The sequence below is a fragment of the Salmo trutta genome, chromosome 27, assembly GCF_901001165.1.
Source record: "Salmo trutta chromosome 27, fSalTru1.1, whole genome shotgun sequence".
NCBI classification, from domain to species: Eukaryota; Metazoa; Chordata; class Actinopteri; order Salmoniformes; family Salmonidae; genus Salmo; species Salmo trutta.
Window position 1 is genome coordinate 26,061,345 of NC_042983.1, and position 17,211 is coordinate 26,078,555.

Here is a 17,211-nt window from a genome sequence, read left to right on the forward strand (position 1 = left end):
GAGGGGAAAACAGACCAAGCAGACTGTTGGCTGTCCTATAGCATCTGAACCCCGAACATCAGCCGTCACTTTCTATTCATTTCCTGACAGTTCTACATGTTGAATGCTTGAATCGCCAACTTGGTCAACCCCCAACAGGTGATGTACTGCGCAGGGCGGATGTTTTGGTTGGTCTGTCGGTGGCGTAAGAGAAAAGGAACACCGTTCTAATTTAATTTCATAACAACACCACATATTACTTGAACCTCTTCATTTTCAGATTTCAACACAGTGTATTGAGTAAGTGACAAACTGTTCCATTTTGGGTCTCGAACTAATCAAGTGATTTTTTACAAACTGTCTCTCCTTTATATGCCTCCACTTCTTTCTCTTTATGGCACTAAACTGCCTTCATACTGGAGTCAAACTGTGCCAGGAACACTCTATTCCCCTGCATCACTTCTCTCCACTCTCTTTTCCAGGCTGTTTGGTGTCTGTGCCTCTGCTAAAGTATCCTTTCGTCTTCTGATCTGTTTAAAAGCACTCCCCAGGGCCTGCTTTGGTACTGTGCCTCAGTCTCTCTCTCTAATCGTGCACATGAGAGCTGACCTTCCCAGCCCAAATCTGTTAGTGTTTATTAGAGGCCTGTTTATTTGGCCGCTCCCCCAGAGACAGGGATACAACCAAGAGCAGAGGCAGAAGGAGGACAGAGGAGGAAGGAGGACAACAAGGGAGGCAATAGGAGGACAGGGGAGGAAGGAGGACAACAAGGGAGACAATAGGAGGACAGGGGAGGCAGGTGAGACGAGGAGGATGAGGACAGGGGAGGCAGGAGGATTACAGGGGAGGCAGGAGGAAAGGGCAGGAGGAAAACAGGGGAGATAGGAGTTGGGGAGGCAGGAGGAGGACAGTGGAGGAAGGAGGAAGAGAAGGGAGACCGGAGGAGGACAGAGGAGGCAGGAAGAAGACATGGGAGGCAAGGGGGAGGACAGGCGAGGCAGGAGGAGGACAGGGGAGGCAAAGGGGAGGACAGAGGAGGCAAGAGAAGGACAGTAGAGGCAGGAGGACAGTAGAGGCTGGAGGACAGTAGAGGCAGGAGTATATTGGGGAGTCAGGAGGAAGAGTGGAGGCAGGATGAGGACAGTGGAGGCAATAGGAGAACAAGGGAGGCAGGAGGTGGACAGTGGAGGCAGGAGAAGAACAGGGGAAGCAGAAGGACAGGGGAGGCAGGCATCGGGGACATCTGACTCATAGATGTCTTCTCCTAGTGACTGGTAGTGCTCACGAGCCAAAAGTGGTCCCTGAAAATTGCATACTATTATAAGTGTGCTGATATGTGCACCATGTCATTGCCCTCTCTCTCTCTCACTTTGCTGTGGGTGCATCATGTGCATCTTGCCAGCTGTCACCCATATGGCGAGGGGCTGAAGCTCATTGGTTGAACTCGAATCGCTAGGGGGCTGGCCCAGGTCAGGGGAACATTTTGGGAATGGCGCAGCACAGCTTCCAGAAAAACAATTTCTTTCAAACTAGGGATTTCATGGCTAATTAGGAGTAAGACAGTACTCTTTTGCTCATAGATTATGCATGTATGAAATATACATAGTAGTCGACAAAGTTCCACAGCATGTCTTTAAGTGCATGGAAGCAGACCATGAGGTAGTTACTGTATAGAGCACACTGAGCTAAGTGTTGTGTTTGGTTGAGTACTACCTATGAGAAAATGAAGTAATTCTAATGTATTTTGTGAAGTTTAGGTGATTAAAAAAACAGATGCCCTTGGCGTTAGTTTAAACATGATTTCAGAATGTTTGTTGCTGTTTTTAAAATCTTAAAGGTCCTCATCACTCCATCAAGAAGAAAGGCATTAGCTTATGTTTTATGTTCTCTTTGTGGAAAGTATCCTGTGTGAGTATGTGTGTGAACGATCATAGAACACCTGCCACTGTAAGGCACAAGTCTTCTGTTTAGAGTTGAATGGCAAAACCACAAGTAATCATGGGTATTATGGAGTGTGCTGCCTTGTGGGTAATGTAAGTCCCTTTCAGTTGTTCTGTTATGATCCACAGACAGGTGGTCGGGTTCAAATACACCAATTGAGGAAATGTTCCTCTAAAATGTTCCATCCTGCCCCGCTACACATGCACAACTGAGTGGCTGTCACTCATATTAGCCGGTGATCAAAGTTTATGTGATTTTTCTTGGCATGTGTCACCCCGGTACAAATATCTCTAATCCGGCGTTGAAGTTCCCCAACATCAAGTCACTACAATCAGTCAGAACAGTACTTGTAAGTCGCTCTGGATAAGAGCGTCTGCTAAATGACTTAAATGACTTAAATGACTTAACAGAACAGAATAGCACAGTTAGAGGCTCAGCTCAGCCTCTCTTTCTCTCCACTGAGCTATGTGCTAAAGGGAAGCTGACACCGCCCCCGGCGGCCCATGAAAGCGCAGGGTAAAACCATTAGAATTAAATCACTTTTTGACAGCAACGAAACCTTCCATACATACAGTATTTGCCCAGTGTAGAAGTGGTCAGAAAGTGACTTTTTGGACCTGAATGCCAAAACATTCAAGAGATAAAAGGTGCTCAAAGTCGACCCATTTTGCATACCCCACCATACCATGAGACATCCATGTCTTCATCACTGGAAAAGATCAATGGTTGAGATTGATACTTAAAATCTTACAAACAGGGTTTTCAAACTATTTTATCATTTCTGGTGGAAAAAAACAAATCTTTTCCAGTGATGGTATGGTGGGGTATGCAAAATGGGTCAACTTTGAGCACCTTTATCTCCTGAATGTTTTGGCATTCAGGTCCAAAAAGTCACTTTCTGACCACTTCTTCCATGGGAAAAAACATCTATGGAAAGTGTTGTTTAAATCAAAAGGGATGCTGTCAAAAAGTGATTAAAAATGGATTTACCCCACAGGGCCCTGTGTGATGATATGATCACATGCAATACAGCACCTTTTCTTTCCCCAGTCCTTTCCTGTTTTCTGAATGAAAGGATGGGTGGTGGGGGGACTAAGAGTCAGGGACTCATCTGCCTCGTAACAAACAGAGGATGTATTGAAGCATCCCTGGCCGGAGACAAGGGCCGCTTTCATTCATGATGATACTGTAGTCACCACCACACCACACATGCCAGGGAATTAATTGGCCTGCTGCTTATTTGACTTCAGTCAGAGAGAGTTTTAACACACACGTAGCTAGGCAATCTAGCTAGCTATACTGAAGGGAATTCAATAAAACCTGGACAGAAACTTGAGAGATTGATTATCTGAGGTTATATCAGTTCCAGGTCTTTGAATACAGTGCCTGCAGAATATAATCTGTCATAGAAGCCTCTGCCTCAGGCGCTAACTGGGCTATTTCTGTCTGTCTGAAGGAAGGGTTACTGGCTGTTACTGAAGAATACTTATTTCACCAGCCAGGCTCATAGACAGGCAGCGCTCCAATTACTGAAACCTCAATTTAGCTGACATCCTCACAAGCTGGAGATGTTGCTGTGACATATTGGAGTGGCCGGAGGGAGACAGGCTGTTACTGCAGATTACTTTTCTCATCTTGTAAAGTAGTGCACTACATAGGAAATAGGGTTCATGGGCCCTGGTCAAAAGTAGTGCACTACATAGGAAATAGGGTCCATGGGTCCTGGTCAAAAGTAGTACACTACATAGGGATTAGGGTTCCATTTTGGACACAAGTAGAGTGATTAGGTCTATCTACAGTACAGGACAGGTTGGTGAATGACAGGCAGCCAGCCATATTGCCCAATACGCCCCAGCCCAGTTTCATCCATACCACATCACCTTCAAATCTTCCCTCTCCAGTGAGGGACTAAGCCCTCCTTTGAAGTACAAGAGGTCACGTGACTCACTGTATCAATGGCCTGTCAAAAAAACTATGCCGTTTTGAGCAGTCTCTTCTGTTTTCCTGCCGACTGACTGAGGTATGTGAACTCTGGGCATGGCAGCCCTCTCTGGACCATCGATCGCTCATCTCTCTGTCTGAGGCTCGGAGGCTAAGCCCCTTGATTCTAGCCCTCCCAGATAAAGTTTCATATTTTCTAGGTATTTTACAAATGTTCCATCCTGAGAATAAATCACTTTTCTCCCGGGTAACACGGAATTTCTCGCCCAAACCAGAAGTGTCATTCTAACTCATAAATATTTCTGGATTTGATTAGAGCTTTGTTCGACATGAAAATTCAGACCTGATGAGCCATACATTAAAGACATTTTATGAGACAAACCTAAAAAAGCCCAAACGATTGTGTTGTTTAGGTTTGTCTCATAAAATGTCTCTGATATATAGACTAGCGCACATTATGCACAACAGAAAAACTTAAAAGCCCAAAGATATAGCTATGCTCTCCTGGGTAAATAAATGAAACAAGCTCCAGTAAGCTAATATTTTTGAGTGTGGACTGTATTACCGTACTGTATTATACTGTAGCATATGGAATGGAATTATGCACCTCGTTCAAACCATGCAGCTGGGAGAGGACATGTGATCCTGATGCAGGACACGCGGCCTACAAAGTTACAATTATTGACTAGCATTTTTTATATACAGTTGAAGTCGGAAATGTCCATTGCTCATGTTTCTTGGCCCAAGCAAGTCTCTCCTTCTCATTGGTGTCCTTTAGTAGTGGTTTCTTTGCAGCAATTCAACCATGAATAAGAGAATAATGGGGCAGCAGTGTAGTCTAGTGGTTAGAGCTGACAATCCCCGAGCTGACAAGGTACAAATCTGTCGTTCTGCCCCTGAACAAGGCAGTTAACCCACTGTTCCTAGGCCATCATTGAAAATAAGAATTTGTTCTTAACTGACTTGCCTAGTTAAATAAAGGTAAAAAAAATAAGATCACCTCCTCTCAGCTGCCCACTGCACTGAGGCTAGGAAACACTGTCACGACTGATAAATCCACTATAATTGATCATTTCAATAAGCATTTTTTTTACAGCTGGCCATGCTTTCCACCTGGCCACCCCTACCATGGTCAACAGCCCTGCACCCCCCATAGCAACTTGCCCAAGCCTCCCCCATTTTTCCTTCACCCAAATCCAGATAGCTGATGTTCAGAAAGAGCTGCAAAATCTGGACCCCTACAAATCAGCAGGGCGCAGCCATCGCCGCCCGCCAGCCGGGCGTAGCTATCACCGCCCGCCAGCCGGGCGCAGTCAGGGTCGCCCACCAGACCTTTGGCGCGGTCAGGTGCGCCACCTAAGAGGGCGACGCCGAGGGTGGAGCAGAGGCCACGTCCCGCACCTGAGCCGCCGCCGTAAGAAGGCCCACCCGGACCCTCCCCTAAAGTGTCAGGTTTTGCGGCCGGAGTCCGCACCTGGGGGGGGTACTGTAACGCCCTGGCCATAGAGAGGGGTTTTTTGTTTATTTTGGTTAGGCCAGGGTGTTACATTGGGTGGGCGTTCTATGTTCGTTTTCTAGGTTTTTTGTATTTCTTTGTTTTGGGCTGTGTGTGGCTCCCAATCAGGCACAGCTGAAGTTCGTTGTTGCTGATTGGGAGTCACACATAAGGAGCATGTTTTCCCTTTGGGTTTTGTGGGTAATTGTTTCTGTTGAGTGTTTTGCACCTGACAGGACTGTTTGGCTGTCAGTTTTCTTGTTTTGTTTTGTATAGTGTTCTTTCTATTATTAAATGCAATGATGAACACTAACTCCGCTGCACCTTGGTCTACTCTCTCTCACGACAGCCGTTACAGACCCTAACTGCTACAGACCTATATCTATCCTACCCTGCCTTTCTAAGGTCTTCGAAAGCCAAGTTAACAAACAGATCACCGACTATTTTGAATCTCACCGTACCTTCTCCGCTATGCAATCTGGTTTCTGAGGTGGTCATGGGTGCACCTCAGCCACGCTCAAGGTCCTAAACAATATCATAACCTCCATCGATAAGAGACAATACTGTGCAGCTGTATTCATAAACCTGGCCAAGGCTTTCGACTCTGTCAATCACCACATTCTTATCGGCAGACTCAACAGCCTTGGTTTCTCAAATGACTGCCTCGCCTGGTTCACCAACTACTTCTCAGACAGAGTTCAGTGTGTCAAATCGGAGGACCTGTTGTCCGGACCTCTGGCAGTCTCTATGGGGGTGCCACAGGGTTCAATTCTTGTTCCAACTCTTTTCTCTGTATACATCAATGATGTCGCTCTTGCTGCTGGTGATTCTCGGTCCACCTCTACGCAGACGACACCATTCTGTATACATCTGGCCTTTATTTGGACACTGTGTTTACTAACCTCCAGACGAGCTTCAATGTCATTCAACTCTCTTAAATGCAAGTAAAACTAAATGCATGCTCTTCAACCAATCGCTATCAGCACCTGCCCGCCCGTCCAGCATCACTACTCTGGATGGTTCTGACTTAGAATATGTGGACATCTACAAATACCTAGGTGTCTGGTTAGACTGTAAACTCTCCTTCCAGTCTCATATTAAGCATCTCCAATCCAAAATGAAATCTAGAATTGGCTTCCTACTTCGCAACAAAGCATCCTTCACTCATGCTGCCAAACATACCCTCGTAAAACTGACCATCCTACCGATCCTTGACTTCGGCGATGTCATTTACAAAATAGCCTCCAACACTCCACTCAGCAAATTGGATGCAGTCTATCACAGTGCCATCCGTTTTGTCACCAAAGCCCCATATACTACCCACCACTGCGACCTGTATGCTCTCATTGGCTGGCCCTCCCTACATATTCGTCGCCAAACCCACTGGCTCCAGGTCATCTATAAGTCTTTGCTAGGTAAAGCCCCACCTTATCTCAGCTCACTGGTCACCAGTAGCACGCACTCCAGCAGGTATATTTCACTGGTCACCCCCAAAGCCAATTCTTCCTTTGGCCGGCTTTCCTTCCAGTTCTCTGCTGCCAATGACTGGAACAAATTGCAAAAATCACTGAAGCTGGAGACTCATATCTCCCTCACTAACTTTAAGCACCAGCTGTCAGAGCAGCTCACAGATCACTGCACATGTACATAGCCCATCTTGTAAATAGCCCATCCAACTACCTCATCCCCATACTGTATTTATTTATTTTTTCTCCTTTGCACCCCAGTATCTCTACTTGCACATTAATCTCCTGCACATCTATCACTCCAGTGTTTAACTTCTTCGGGAACGGGGGGCAGTATTGAGTAGCTTGGATGAATAAGGTGCCCAGAGTAAACTGCTTGCTACTCAGGCCCAGAAGCTAGAATATGCATATAGATAGAAAACACTCTAAAGTTTCCAAAACTGTTAAAATAATGTCTGTGAGTATAACAGAACTCATATGGCAGGCAAAAACCTGAGAAAAATCCAACCACGAAGTGGGAAATCTGAGGTTTGTAGTTTTTTTAAGTGATTGCCTATCCAATATACTGTGTCTATGGGGTCAGATTGCACTTCCTAAGGCTTCCACTAGATGTCAACAGTCTTTAGAACGTTGTTTCAGGCTTCTACTGTGAAAGGGGAGCGAATAAGAGCTGTTTGAACCAGGGGTCTGGCAGAAAGCCTTGAGTTGTTTATCGCGCCGGCTGTGAGCGTGAGCTCCGTTCCCTTTCCTTTCTAAAGACAAAGGAATTGTCCGGTTGGAATATTATTGAAGATTTATGATAAAAACTAGAGGTCGACCGATTATGATTTTTCAGCGCCGATACCGATACCGATTATTAGAGGACCCCCCCCCCCCCCCCCCCCCCCCCCAAAAGCCGATACCGATTAATCTGCCGATTTAAAAAATGTATTTGTAATAATGACAATTACAACAATACTGAATGAACACTTATTTTAACTTAATATAATACATCAATAAAATCAATTTAGCCTCAAATAAATAATGAAACATGTTCAATTTGGTTTAAATAATGCAAAAACAAAGTGTTGGAGAAGAAAGTAAAAGTGCAATATGTGCCATGTAAGAAAGCTAACGTTTAAGTTCCTTGCTCAGAACATGAGAACAGAACATGAGGTGGTTCCTTTTATATTCCCAGGTAAGAAGTTTTAGGTTGTAGTTATTATAGGAATTATAGGACTATTTCTCTCGATTTGTATTTCATATACCTTTGACTTTTGGATGTTCTTATAGGCACTTTAGTTTTGCCAGTGTAACAGTATAGCCTTCCGTCCCTCTCCTCGCTCCTACCTGGGCTCGAACCAGGAACACATCGACAACAGCCACCCTCGAAGCAGCGTTACCCATGCAGAGCAAGGGGAACAACTACTCCAAGTCTCAGAGCGAGTGACGTTTGAAACGCTATTAGCGCGCACCCACTAACTAGCAAGCCATTTCACATCGATTACACCAGCCTAATCTTGGGAGTTGATAGGCTTGAAGTCATAAACAGCGCAATGCTTGAAGCACAGCGAAGAGCAGCTGGCAAAACGCACGAAAGTGCTGTTTGAATGAATGCTTACGAGCCTGCTGCTGCCTACCACCGCTCAGTCAGACTGCTCTATCAAATCATAGACTTAATTATAACATAATAACACACAGAAATACGAGCCTTTGGTCATTAATATGGTCGAATACGGAAACTATCACGTTTATCCTTTCAGTGAAATACGGAACCGTTCCGTATTTTATCTAACGGGTGGCATCCCTAAGTCTAAATATTCCTGTTACATTGCACAACCTTCAATGTTATGTCATAATTACGTAAAATTCTGGCAAATTAGTTCGCAACGAGCCAGGTGGCCCAAACTGTTGCATATACCCTGACTCTGCGTGCAATGAACGCAGAGAAGTGACACAATTTCACATGGTTAATATCGCCTGCTAACCTGGATTTATTTTAGCTAAATATGCAGGTTTAAAAATATATACTTCTGTGTATTGATTTTAAGAAAGGCATTGATGTTTATAGTTGGAGCAACGTGTACCTAAGCGATTATATGCAACGCAGGACAGGCTAGATTAACTAGTAATATCATCAACCATGTGTAGTTAACTAGTGATTTGATTGATTGATTGTTTTTTATAAGATAAGTTTAATGCTAGATAGCAACTTACCTTGGCTTCTTACTGCATCCGCGTAACAGGCAGGCTCCTCGTGGAGTGCAATGTAAAGCAGGTGGTTAGAGCGTTGGATTAGTTAACCGTAAGGTTGCAAGATTGAATCCCCGAGCTGACAAGGTAAAAATCTGTCGTTCTGCCCCTGAACAAGGCAGTTAACCCACCGTTCCTAGGCCGTCATTGAAAATAAGAATGTGTTCTTAACTGACTTGCCTAGTTAAATAAAGGTGTAAAAAATTAAAAATAAATTTTTTAAATTGGCCAAATCGGCGTCCAAAAATAACGATTTCCGATTGTTATGAAAACTTGAAATCGGCCCTAATTAATCGGCCATTCCGATTAACCGGTCGACCTCTAATAAAAACATCATAAAGATTGATTATATACATCATTTGACATGTTTCTACGAACTATAATGGAACTTTTTTTACTTTTCGTCTGGACTTTGTGAGAGCGCCTTGTGCATTTGGATTACTGGACTAAACGCGCAAACAAAAAGGAGGTATTTGGACATAAAGATGAACTTTATCAAACAAAATGAACATTTATTGTCTAACATGGAGACATGGGAGTGCCATCAGATGAAGATCATCAAAGGTCAGTGATTAATTTTAATGCTATTTCTGACTTTTGTGACACCTCTCCTTGGTTGGAAAATGGCTGTATGGTTTTTGTGGCTAGGCGCTGACCTAACATAATCGCATGGTGTACTTTTGCCGTAAAGCCTTTTTGAAATCTGACACAGAGGTTGCATTAAGGAGAAGTTTATCTTTAATCGTATGTTAACTGCTTAATTGTAATTATTTCGCCACTATGGCCTATTTATTGCCTTACCTCCCTTATCTTACCTCATTTGCACACACTGTATATAGACTTTTTTCTATTGTGTTATTGACTGTATGTTTGTTTATTCCATGTGTAACTCTGTGTTGTTGTTTGTGTCGCACTGCTTTGCTTTATCTTGGCCAGGTCGCAGTTCTAAATGAGAACTTGTTCTCAACTAGCCTACCTGATTAAATACAGGTGAAATAAAAATGTTTAATTAAATGAAGGCCTGATTCACAAAGTCTCCTCTGAACAGTTGATGATGAAATGTGTCTGTTACTTGAACTCAGTGAAACATTTATTTGGGCTGCAATTTCTGAGGCTGGCAACTCTAATGAACTTATCCTCTGCAGCAGAGGTAACTCTGGATCTTCCTTTCCTGTGGCGGTCCTCATGATAGCCAGTTTCATCATAGCGCTTGATGGTTTTTGCAACTGCACTTGAAGAAACTTTCAAAGTTCTTGAAATGTTCCTCATTGACTGACCTTCATGTCTTAAAGTAATGATGGACGGTCATTTCTCTTTGCTTTTTTGTGCTGTTCTTGCCATAATATGGACTTGGTATTTTATCAAATAGGGCTATCTTCTGTATACCATCCCTACCTTGTCACAACACAACTGATTGGCTCAAACGCATTAAGGAAAGAAATTCCACAAATTAACTTTTAACAAGGCACACCTGTCAATTGAAATGCATTCCAGGTGACTACCTCATGAAGCTGGTTCAGAGAATGCCAAGAGTGTGCAAAGCTGTCATCAAGGCAATGGGTGGCTACTTTGAAGAATCTCACATTTGTGTATCACTTTTTTAGTTACCACATGATTCCATGTGTGTTATTTCATAGTTTTGATATCTTCACTATTATTCTACAATGTAGAAAACAGTAAATATAAAGAAAAACCCTTGAATCAGTAGGTGTGTCCAAACTTTTGACCTTTACTGTATATATATCTTGAACATGATTATCTATTTTGGATGCAATTTGAATGGAATTGATGAAGAGAGAGAAAGACTGCGAGAGAGTACTCACAAGCACACTGATTTAAAGCAACGATTCGAGTGATAGGCTGTTTTAAAACTCTGCAGCTGCAATAAATAAAAATAAAAACATCTTTACAATTAAAAATTGAGGTGACCCCCCAAAGCCAGATGGAGATGGGTAAATTACATGAGCATTCAGTCCATATATTACTGTAGCATAGACTATGCTGCAGCAATGTAGGCCTAGCTATCACAAGTAAAAAAGTTACCATGATGAGATGATACATGCATTGTGAACTGCGCTCCATACTGAGATGCACTGTCTGTCCCCACCCTGAGCGTTGATGATTGATCATACAGAGAGCAGAAAGAAGGCCGTAGAGAACCAGATTTAGACATAGCATATAATTTAACAGTTCCACTTCACGTCATACTGTTTATAGAAATAACTTATTCGAATTGACTGTTTTCTCGCAGTTAAATCCCATAGCCTCGCCAGGATCGTGGATCATATCTCTCTCTCTCCTGGCTCTGCTTGGCCCTACACTGCACTGCTTTCTGTTACTGGCATGTCATCCTGCTAGATAAAAGGCCTCCTTCAAGGCCTGAGAGATAAACTACCCTGGCCTGATCCAGGTAGCTCTCATTCGCCAGTCCAGATATGAGGTTGGGCTGCGGTACTCATGGAATGTAAAGTAGGCATCCCTGCAGTACTATATAAAACTGAAGGATTGGATGGCACTTGACCTGGGACTTCAGAGTGCCATGGTTTTTTTTGAGGTGAAGGAACATTGTAATCCTGTTAGGAATGGAAACATGGCAGTGGAAAGACACTTTCTGTCTGCTCAGGAAGGAGTTTCATGGAGACCATCATAGAATGTAGCTCATATCATTCAGTGGGTTAGACAGGCTGTAACACAGACAGACACCACCACACCTCACCACACCCAACTCTCTCTCTGTGAGCATCTCATTAAACCTCCAACATAAGGCCTTTGGTATAAAGTAAAGCAGGGCGATATGGGGAAAAAATCCATATTGCGATAAATTGCTTGAATTGATGCAATAACAATAAATAGAACAATACGTTTATAACATTAATGTGCACCAGTCTTTTACAATGATCCTTTAAACTACTACAACTAGTCTGATGGTTGTAGCTACCAACGGTCCCATTAACAATCACCCATATTAGAAATGTATTTCATTTCAAACTTCAGGTTTCTCTAGCATAGGATACTTATTGTGATGAACGATATCAGCCAAATGCCTGTGATAAGTGATCGGTATGGTCGGTATCGTCCCAGCTCTGGCCTAGAGTACCTTGTGGGTTGATGGGTCATTCATTACACCTAACTTATAACATGAAAAGGCATCATGTCAATTATCTGCAGACCCCACCTGCATGTGGTTAGTCCATCCAGGCATTCACTTATACTGTATTCTTTTCCCACAACGCTCACAACATTTGTCAACAATTCAGTAGGACCTGCCACACAATTCTTCCATTTTGAAAAGACACTGGTGAGAAATGTATGTTGAAGATTCATTTGTTATGGAAAGAAACTAGCAGCGCTGTTAACATTAGGCCACAGTATTAGTATTAGATCAATCTGATAGGGTGCACTTAGCTTGCTCCGCCAAATGTCCCCTTTTCAGGCACTTTTTCACATCACGCACTGTTTCAAGTTTGTCAAAACACTGTTTAAAGGCCCAGTGGAGTCAAAATTAAGTTTCCTGTGTTTTATATCATATTGTACAACAGCTGAAATGAACAATGTAAAAGTGTGAAAATATTGGATCAGTGTTATTTCCTGATAGCTGGTTGAAAATACAATCTACACAGGACCTTCTAATCAGCAGGTTTGCATGGGCGGGAGTTTCGGCTTCCCATGGTGACATCCCCCTGCGGTAAATTGGTTAATAGACCAATAAGAAAGAGAGTTTCAAGCCTCTCTGCCAATAACAGTTAGTTTTCAGTTTTCTCCCTCCCCACTCCCAGACAGTCCTAGCAAAATTGGTTGAGAAAAAATGTTTGGGCTAAAAAGCTATTTGTGCCCATTTTATTGGAAATCTTTTACAGTAAGGCACTTAATTGTTTCCCAGAAATTATTTGATATTGATATAAAAATGGCTGCATTGGGCCTTTAAAATGTGTCCAAACATACTGTATATCCATAAACAAACAGCATTTCCAGCAATGAACACTAGAGAAGACACAACCTCTAACCTCTGCCTGCACATTTCAGACCCATTGTGGGATTGTCAACTCTTGTTACTACATAATAATAATTTAAAAAAATAAGCATAGTACACAAAATTAGGCCTAGTAAAATCTCCATCCCTCTCAAAAAAACATGGTGCTCCATCACAATCTCCATGTTTAACTAAAAGAGTCTGAGGACAGTGAGAGGCACAATGATGGCTATGTGGCCCAATAAGGGGGTTCTGCCAGAATTAAGATGTGGCCAAGAGCCAAAATGGCTGCCTGGGCATGCAGGAGCCAAGCGCCGATCCGGCCGGCCTGATTGAGCTGCCGCACCAGCCCAGCTTCACCACACTCCACTGCAGCTCAGTAAGACGACACTGGCACTCCAATGCCACGCTGGAAACAGAGCCAATGTTCAGGTAGCCTTAATGGAACAGGGGGTAAGAGGGTTCAGCGGACAATAGAAGTTCTATGTGTCGGTGATGTAGAAGAGCTACTCAAAACTTTGTATAGAACTTCTCCTTTCACTTTCAAAAACAGTGAATAACAACAACAACATAAAAACAACCTGAGATATGCATTACAACTTGTTTACTAACTTCCAGTTTCCTTACGTATCGGCTCCCAATTATGAAACCATCCAGTCTAATTATACTCTACTGCCATCTGTCCTTTGAAATCTCTCAGACAGAGAGAAAGCCCATTCAACATCAACAGGGGGACAAAACCCTTGAGCAGGGGGAGGACAGAGGGAGTAGGGGGTAGAACGGGGGGAGAGGCAGTAGGTCAGGGGGGAGTAGGGAGTAGGACAGAGGCCGCAGCCAGCACTCTGGGAAGCCTCACCCAGATTAGTCACACAGAATTAATCTGACTGGAGAACAATGGCCGCCGAGCTTCAGGCAAAGCCCAGCTGTCGCTCCGTGAAAGAAAAGAGAAACCAGATTTAGGGCCCAGAGTGGGTGTCTCCAACATAGACTTCTGCTGGAGAGAGGGAGCCTGCATGCAGTAGCAGTGGGCAAAGCTGGGCAGGCCACGAGACACACAGACACAGCAACCCCCAGTGCAGTCCTCATCAATAAGCCTGGGATGTGTTTGCCTTCCAACAATAGGCTGCTCTCTGAGAGAACTGAAAATGCAGTGAGCGGCCTATGGCGGGCCTCAGCTCAACTCAATTTAACAACTTATCCCAAAAAGTTATGTCATTCACTAAATGATCTCTGGAATGTATAATATGTGTTTATACAGGCTGCAGGTGTTTCCCTCTAGTCAAATAATGGGATTTGAAACTTACTTGCACTCTCCATTTCCATCAGCTGTGGCCTCACACCTCCCCAGTTTCAAACACAACTCGGACATAGAGCATCTTAAACCTGCAAACAGAATGTGTCAACACAACAACAACAGCACAATCCAAGTATAAATACTCATGTCTTCTTTCTATTTTCACATTTGAGGAGAATATTTTCACATACAGTCATCACATTAACAAAATAACACCCAAGTGCTTTGTTAACTAAGCCATGAGTAATAAATTACAGAACTATCCCTCATGAATGTGATTGTTATGGCCTAGGTGTGACTACAGCCATCTTGAAGTGCAGTTTGTGGTGAAATGGACTTGACATCACACTGGTAGGTGCATTCTTCTTCCCTTTTCAGCTGTCCCATCGAATGTACTATATTTGGGGAGTAACATAGCGCTGCGAAAACGGTTCTGTGTAACTTGACTCAAAACTGCCCCAATATCCGAGGCTTGAGTTTTCATATTCCTGTGAAAAGTTATAGACTGAACAGTGAACTTTCTGGCAAACGCGTCACGCACAGCGAACCGTCTGTTGCAGTGTCTGTCTGGCACCAGGTTGGTCTGGCGCGAGCTGCGTCTGCGAGCCGAGAGTGCAACAGCTGTCTAGCGAGAGGCGCACGCACAATGAATACATCCACATGAAACGTATGGAGGAAATGGAAACAATATCCATGTGCAAATAAAACCTACATAGAAAGTATACGTTGGAATGAGAATTAGTTATAACAGAGCAGTTATACATAAATCTTAATTGGTTATCAGTGCGTTGTGGGGGCTCAAATCACTGCAAATGAAGAAACTTTCTCACAATTGTGGGAGTCATGCATGAGACTACAACCAATATCAATATGTCTGATGTTGACAATGTGATGCCTGGCTATCTGTGAATACAAAAAAAAACTTAAGATAGAAACAAAACGGAAACTGAAGAAAAAAGAAGCACAACTAAAGAGGCACCTTTTCCAAGTAATTCCCATATGTCAAGCCATCCTCAAAGAGAGAAGCTGCCTTTGAAAAAACGCTTGGAGATCGAATGCAACAAGTGCAACGTTCTGAGATAGTTCAAAAAATCAGGTTTGCGACTTCTTCCTATTTGTTCCTATCAGCATTTACTTTGCAATAATACGAGCGTGAGTAAGTGAATTCATGGAAAACATCTCCGTAATAGGCTAAATGTATAATACATTTTTTTTATGAATATTTACCCACTGTGTATCGAACCAAACATGATTTAATATTATTATTGCGCTTACCTCGTGTTAGAACAATCAGCGACAACAGGAAAGTTAGTTTCACAAAGAAAGGATGCATTCCTTTTTTTCTGATTTAAAATTGATAAATAATTCCACCTGGAGTTATCATAGATCCTATTTTATTTTCCTCTTCGACAATTAAACAAACGTCGAATTCATAATTTCATAGATCCAAAAAAGTAACCGTTTGCGGCGCGTCTCTGTGAACTCCGTAGTGTACATGCAATGTTGTCACTCCAGTTTCCAAGTTGTAAATGATTTGAGGGACTCAATTCCTCCATTCCCAATTCCACATCTAGGGGCGTTATCCTTCCGCGCCACAAAAGCCTTGTTCACATTGGCAGTTTGAAGTGACTCAATATTTGTTTTGTTTTTTAGAATCTGCTGTTTTTCCTACAATCTGAACAGCCAAAAAGAACATGGAATCAGATATGTAACAGACACATATATTATTTGAAATCATATAAAATAGTGTATCTGTGCTTGATTAAGCGTGCCTATTGCAATGGAACCAATAGAAAAGTCGAAAAAGTGCGCACCTTCGTAGGTGGTTTGAAATCAGATACAAATTTGATTCCTAGACTTTTGATTGAATGGTCAAATCTAATTGATTTGCTTTCAAGTGGTTTCCAGACTGTTATTTGGCATATTTTGTTGCTAGCCAGCTACTCTGTTGACAGTTTGTTGAGCTCTAGTGGTGTAGTCCTGTGTGGCTTAGTTGGTAGAGTGTGGCAATGCCAGGGTTGTGGGTTTGATTCCAATGAGTGACCAGTTTGAACAAATACTAAAATGTATACACTCACTACTGTTGATCGTTTACAAACAAATTAGTGAATGTGCTAAATAGCTAGCCAAAAAGGATGGGTTTTGAAAGTTAGATAATCTTATCCTTTGAGGCTTTAAAGTGTTTTCACAGTATGACTTTGAGCAATCGAAGCAACTGGGATGTCCATGGCAGGCATTGTTGTCACCTTAGCTTGCTGCATAGCTTCTGAGTGGTCAAGTTCTTTTTGTGTGCCCTGGGCGAGCGGAGTTTGCTCATTTTAGACCATTCCATTGATCCTTAAGTGAAATCTACACCCACCCGGGGCACCGGGCCATGCAAAACAAACTCCTCGAGGAGTCTGGAGTAGCCTGTCAGCAAATGACCACTGTCTGAACACACATCCGATTTGGTCATTTGTAACTTGCTGTTTGGACAGTCAGTATTCCAAAACGGATTTGAAAAACAACTGATTTGAGCATTAAGGCCTGCATTGTGAACAAGTATTAGGCCTTCTTCAACCATGACAACTATTCATTGTATCCAGAAAACTTTCTGAGGAGCAGTGGGAAAATACACGCACCCTATGTAAAGCCAACAAAATAACACATTTACAAACATTTTCTCCCTACCGTTTCTTGTTAAATGGTAGGCTCTTGTAATCACTGACAAAACAAGACATAAATTAAAGCCACAGTAAGTAGAATTCCCAGTAAGCCTAGGCTAATTTCTATTAATGGAAACCTAAATATAACAGAATGAATCCTCAATTAAACCAGGTGAATTAAACCAATTAACCCCTAGTTTGGAAGAATCTGTATTTTGTTTTATGTACTGTATGTCTTATGTCATAAC

General features: G+C 42.7%; 1 protein-coding gene across 2 annotated transcripts in view; it reads right to left on the reverse strand.

Annotated features, from left to right (window-relative positions):
- LOC115164727 (neurogenic locus notch homolog protein 1) overlaps positions 1-15,873 on the reverse strand; it is a 58,430-nt gene extending 42,557 nt beyond the window's left edge. For both annotated transcript variants that reach the window (XM_029717487.1, XM_029717486.1), the window contains exons 1-2: positions 15,594-15,873; positions 14,329-14,407 (exon numbers count right to left, since the gene is read on the reverse strand). In XM_029717487.1, the coding sequence (XP_029573347.1) occupies positions 14,329-14,407; positions 15,594-15,651 (137 nt within the window). In that variant the 5' untranslated portion in view covers positions 15,652-15,873. The remainder of the gene's footprint in view (positions 1-14,328; positions 14,408-15,593) is intronic.
- Positions 15,874-17,211: the final 1,338 nt, after the last annotated feature.